Source organism: Sphaeroforma arctica (genome assembly GCF_001186125.1).
Source record: "Sphaeroforma arctica JP610 unplaced genomic scaffold supercont1.2063, whole genome shotgun sequence".
Taxonomy (NCBI): Eukaryota; class Ichthyosporea; order Ichthyophonida; genus Sphaeroforma; species Sphaeroforma arctica.
This window is the reverse complement of record NW_014038495.1, coordinates 3106-8922: the sequence shown is the minus strand read 5'-3', so window position 1 is coordinate 8922 and position 5817 is coordinate 3106. Positions and strand designations below refer to the sequence as shown.

The window sequence follows — 5817 nt, the reverse complement described above, 5'->3', positions numbered from 1 at the left end:
GCACTGTATAAATAGTATATATGTGTGTGTGTGTGTGTATGTGAATGTATGTATGTATGTATGTATATCTATATATATAGAGAGAGAGAGAGAGAGTAAAACATACACTTGTATATACAAATATAATACAACAACAACTCAGTAAATTATACAAATGTATATATACACAATACATCACCCTGCACAAACAAAGCTATCAGTGAAGTACATACACATGTATATATATATATATATATGCCCCAGTCCAATCACGCATAACCTAATTCGTACCTGAAGTCGTAAGGCAACACCACCAGACACGCGCCGCAGTCTATGTCATCCTGTGCGTCGGGAGAGTTGCCTCTCAGCGCTTCCTCCTCCAGATATTCGGGTGTGTGGGTATATCTATCTGTCCCTGCATCTCTATCTTTGCTCTCGTCGCCTCTTTCCGTCATCGAGGCTGTGTCCATCTCTCCGTCCTTGCTGACAAACTGTAGGCCCTCATCATCACTAACCGACGTACTGCCATCCATACTTGCGCGTTGTTGTGTGTTTGAGTGTATGTCTTTGGATACGTGCGGGTGGGTGTGGTGCTGGTGTGAAGCATGAGTACTCGCGGTTTCTGATGTAGCCTCTTCAGAAGCCTTCACCGTAGGCGTGCGTGCTTGCACATGCTCCGTTGTGTACGTAGACGGATGCAGTGACTCGTCTGTCGCTGCTGTGGGTGTGTGTGTGTTCGTGTGTGCGCCTGTCTGTGCATTCATATAGGTCGCTTGGTGTGTGTGTGTGTGCGTGTACGTGTGCGTGTGTGTGTGTGTGTACATAGGTGCATGTGCTGGGGTGGGTGTGTTGCGAAAGTGGTCGTGCTCGCCCCTCTGATGCTCCAGTTCGTTCAGGTGCCGTTTGTACCTGCACCCAAACGATATCCAAACGGAATGAGTATGGGAAAGAGAAATCAACGCAACCAGAAGTAAATGAAGAAAGAAGAAAATAAACGTTCAGAATACGATTCCTGTGCTGCTATTGTAAACGTAACGATAACTATCTGATATGTTCCTCCCGCGGGTGAAACGTTCGCTTGCCAGAGCGCATGTCCTTAGCACAAAGCAAACTCCCATCACAACTTAAATACTAGGCCCCCGATACAGCAATACAATCACATTCCACCCCCAAAACCTAAACTTAAACTTCAGCATGTAAAGAGTACAGGGTTCCATTACGTTTCTCAGTATATGCCAGTCTTGGTACAGAAGTCATCGTCTAGAGGTAGTACGTGCCTATCCTTCTGTTATCCAGTCATTGAGAGCACCTGGAGTACTGCTTCGATGTCGATATCGAAAGCGACTACCTTGCCTAGAAAAATATATTGGTACACATTGATCGCAACCGGATCTGCACATCCTGACAATTAAATCAAATACATGCACATACACCATATGACACTCTGCCTACACACATGTCACCATACACTCTCTTATCCACTCCGCATGACAATAGAAAAACACTAACAGCTCTAATATCAGCCACAACAGATACATGCACATACACCCCTTGACACTCTGACTACACAAATGTCAATATACACTCTCTTAACCACTCCACATGACAATAGAACAACTCAAACAGCTCAAATATCAGCCACAACAGACACATGCACATACACCCCATGATACTCTGGCTACACATATGTCAACATACACTCTCTTAACCACTCCACATGACAATAGAAAAACTCAAACAGCTCTAATATCAGCCACAACAAATACATGCACATACACCCCATGACATTCTGGCTACAAACATACACTCTTAACCACCGCACACACACCTGTAGAAGAACTCAAACAGCCGAGTGGTCTCGGCATCGCTCAGCTCAATCTCCGTCTCACACATATGCGCCACCGCCTGCGACAGACTCTCCTGCAGCGCCGCGTTGGTGTCCGACAGCATGGGCAGTGCACACGTGTTTGTTCTATTTTTAGACTGCTCCCGCGAGTCCATCTGTGGCATTTCCGCGCTCGCGGCGCCACCCAAGGCCTCTCTCATCTCATCGATCGGTGGTGTGTACATAGGCGCGTGCGCGTGTAGGTCGGTGTGCACGTGGGCCGTGTGGGGGTGTGACTGCTTGCGCGTGTGTGTGTACATGCTCGGAAAGGTGTGTGTGTGCGTCAGTGTCTCGCTCTCCCCTTCCTGCAGCAGGATGGGCGACAGTCGGTGGCCCGTGGGAGGGTGTCGTATGAACTGGCCTGTTTCCTCTACCACCGTCTGGTAGCCATCGCGTATGTACCGTGCCACGTGACTGACTCTGTTGCCAGAGGTGCCGTCGCTATCTCCGCTGGGCAGTCCTGCACTCGGCGATCCCACCCGCCCGAGATTGTGTGTGTGTGAATAGCCGTACTCGTGTGAGTGTCCGTTGTGTGTGCGCGTGGGCATGAGTGTGTATGTGTGTGCGTGTTGGTGTGTGTGTTGGTGCGAGTCTTCCTCTAAGACGGGCAGCGTAAGCAGACAGCGCATGCCACTGAGCAGCAGTTTATCGACGTCAAAGGTGAACGGCACATTCTGCTCTGCGGCTTCGTGAGCTACGTTTGCTGCAGAACTCTGCTTACGCAAGGCATCAGAGAGAGAGAGAGGTTTGGTTAAGGACAATGGCTAGGAAGAGTGTGCCCGTGTGTGCTATATACTCGTATTGGTATGTATACACGGCACCTTCTAAGAAACAAACAAAAAACAAACACCAATCTCACGGTCATTGTGCGCAGTCTACGGAACAGACTACCTTGTGACAGACGGGTTCTGCACTTACACTCTGAGTTCGGGCGCGATGACGCTCAGTCACCAGTGGTAGGCCCCTGCACGCACACAAACAAACGGATAGTGGATGGTGATGTAGGTTAGCGAATGTTACTTGAAACAATGGTGAATGGCTTATAAACTAACACTACGTGACATTAAAAATAGATGGTTCTGTATTGAATGCTGTTTGAATTCCGAAGGCACTAAGGCACACACTTAGCAATAGAATGTGATGTACATGTGACTTAGGATTAATGAAGGAGAAGCAGGTTACGGAAATCTACATGGCAACAGATAGATAAACCCTAAACCCTAAACCCCTAAAGAAATCTACATGTCATCACATGACAACTAAACCCAAAACCCTAAACCCCTAAAGAAATCTACATGGCAACGCAGGCATGGATTTCTAGGCAGATCTGATTGGATATACGTGACACGCAGCATTTGGTACAGCCTGAATACTGTGGCCTGCGTGGGTTCAGAGTGGATGGTTCATTTGGGCAAACAGTGCATGTATGGATTAGCCGCTATGTACACCATTGAGGAGTGTGTACGTTCAGGTTCGATATATACACATAACAAAATGGTCTCTCATCCGTACATACACGCTAAGTTCTAGAGCCGCGTGTATTTGATTTGTATGCATGATAGAAGTTTCCAGCCCCATACCTGGAGATTTGGCTGTAGATGTAATCGAACATCAGCAACGAGCTCACCAGGCACTGATCCTTTGCATGCATCAGTGGATGGGCATCTTGGTAGCTTGCGCCGTTCAGATAGGCGAGGTTGCCATGGCAACCTACGATAGTCCCTGCCTAGCGACGCCATGAAGAAAATAGACAAAGATATCAATATTTGTATGACTCATCGGATGCCCTTCAAATAATTCGTGGAAACCCTAAAGTATTTTGTTTGAAAGATAACTCGACCAACTCGCCATATACACAACAAGTGCGACAGACAGTCCTCAGCGCAGTAGGGTTGTGCACAATTACAGACCATTTTCCAGTTGTAGTTGACGATGTCGTTTGTATGATAGGATGTTGTTTTCGGCGCACACTACAAAGTTATATACTTCACAGGATCTATAAAATTTACGGTATATATATACTTTACATTAATCTATATACTTTACAGAATCTATATACTTTACGGAACATATGTACTTTACAGTATCTATATACTTTACAGATATATATTCTTTACGGAATATATATACCGTACAGTATCTATATACTTTACAGAATAAATATACTTTACGGTATATAAATACTTTACAGTATCTATATACTTTACAGAAAATATAAACTTTACGGAATATATACACTTTACAGTCGACAGTAAATAAACAGGATACATCCTGATTGTGCAAACCCATCTCATTTTCTTTGTAACCCGATTTAAATAAATACGGATACGCGCACACTCCTCCTTGTGTCCTGTACATCCACAACACTATGGACTACCTGAGGATCAAGGTCACGACATTACATACACACCACTCTCTCCACAGCACATACACTCCTACTTCAAACATACCTGAGGATCAAGGATACTACACCCACATACACACACACACACACACAACTCTCTTCACAGAAAATACACCCCGTCGTTAAACATACCTGTGGATCAAGGATACTACACCCACATACACCCACACAACTCTCTTCACAGCACATACACTCCTTCTCTGCACATACCTGCGGATCGAGCCAAAGCTCCGTCACCACTTTGTTGTGCTTCGGCTGCGGGAACACCATAAACTGCAGCACACACGTGGTGCGTTTGCCATCCGCACACGAGCCCTCTCCTCTGGCGTTGGTGTGCACGTGGGCTTCCTCTCCAGGCATTCCCGGGACATTCGACAGCGTGTCTGCATCTATGCCGTTCTCGTGCGCAGCCTGTACCATAGTTACCTCGAGCGCAAGCAGATGTACCCCGTTGTCGGACATCAGCACCTGAAACCCCTCTTTCAGACGCCTGGGTACGTGGTAGGTGGAACAGTCAGAGTGTGAGTGAGGTGACTACTATACATGGATATGAAACTTCTGGATATCAAGTGGCTACTATATATTTGCTACCATATATTTGTGTCTATGTAAGCATAGGCACGTATAGGTATAACATCTTCTCACTACTAAAGAACGACATATATTTAGTCAGATAAAACGAGGTCTATCTCTGATCACGGGCCCTATCGTTGGACCACTACGTCGTTCCGCCGTCGCCCAGAGCAGGAAATCAGATGGCTAAGGTCCACTCGCAGAGCTGGTACTTACTCTTTGAGTATGGACTCTTGAACAAGAGTGCTGCTCAGTGGTATAAGCGAGCTCCGTTCGCTCTCAGGAGGCATCATCCATACCCACCGCCGATGTATTAAAAACAGTCCCAATATGGAAATAGGAGTACTCTTCAGACTCCGGGGCTTAAACCGCAGCGACATGTGATGCTGCAACGTATGGCGCCGCCGATCTACTCCTAATCTCTACACCATTGGACAGACAGAAGGAAGAATATATGGAATGCATGTGAGCTAAAAATAGAACATCCTATAAATAGAACTGGACTGGATTAGCGGGGAGGAGATGTGTGTAAATGATGGGACGATTGTGTTTCAAGGCAACGGGTCATTTGCTATCGTACGATAAATATAAAGCCACGCAGGACAGCTGCGTTGTGGCACCTTCAGGCGTACACAATCTCACGCAAAGCAGCAGACGAAGAGGTAGCCACAATCACATGCAAAGCAACAGACAAAGCGGATCCAAAGGCGAATGGCGAGAATGTCAGACGCGCATACATGCACACGCTAACAGACACGAATGCGACAGGGTCTCAGTGTAAGAGTACAAGCCATTGGGAAGGGAGAGATTCCCGAGGAAGGAGACAACGGGCGACCACATGTTATGAGACAGACAGAAGTAGAAGGCGCGGCCACCTATGTGAGGTGAGGATAGGTACAGGAAACAAACAATCATACGCTATAGAAGCTTATAATAGAACACGCTGCCAAACAAGGACATTCTCAGCCCGCACACG

The 5817-nt window shown here is 46.6% G+C and overlaps 1 protein-coding gene across 1 annotated transcript; it reads right to left on the bottom strand.

Moving 5' to 3' along the window:
• Positions 1-270: 270 nt before the first annotated feature.
• Positions 271-5224, bottom strand: SARC_12090 (hypothetical protein; the record flags this gene model as incomplete). Its single annotated transcript, XM_014293810.1, has 6 exons — positions 5058-5224; positions 4479-4758; positions 3445-3590; positions 2783-2828; positions 1808-2577; positions 271-888 (listed from the first exon to the last, which is right to left on the bottom strand). Coding segments are annotated over exons 1-6 (2024 nt in total), but the record flags the coding sequence as incomplete, so codon positions are not given.
• Between the last annotated feature and the right edge of the window lie 593 nt (positions 5225-5817).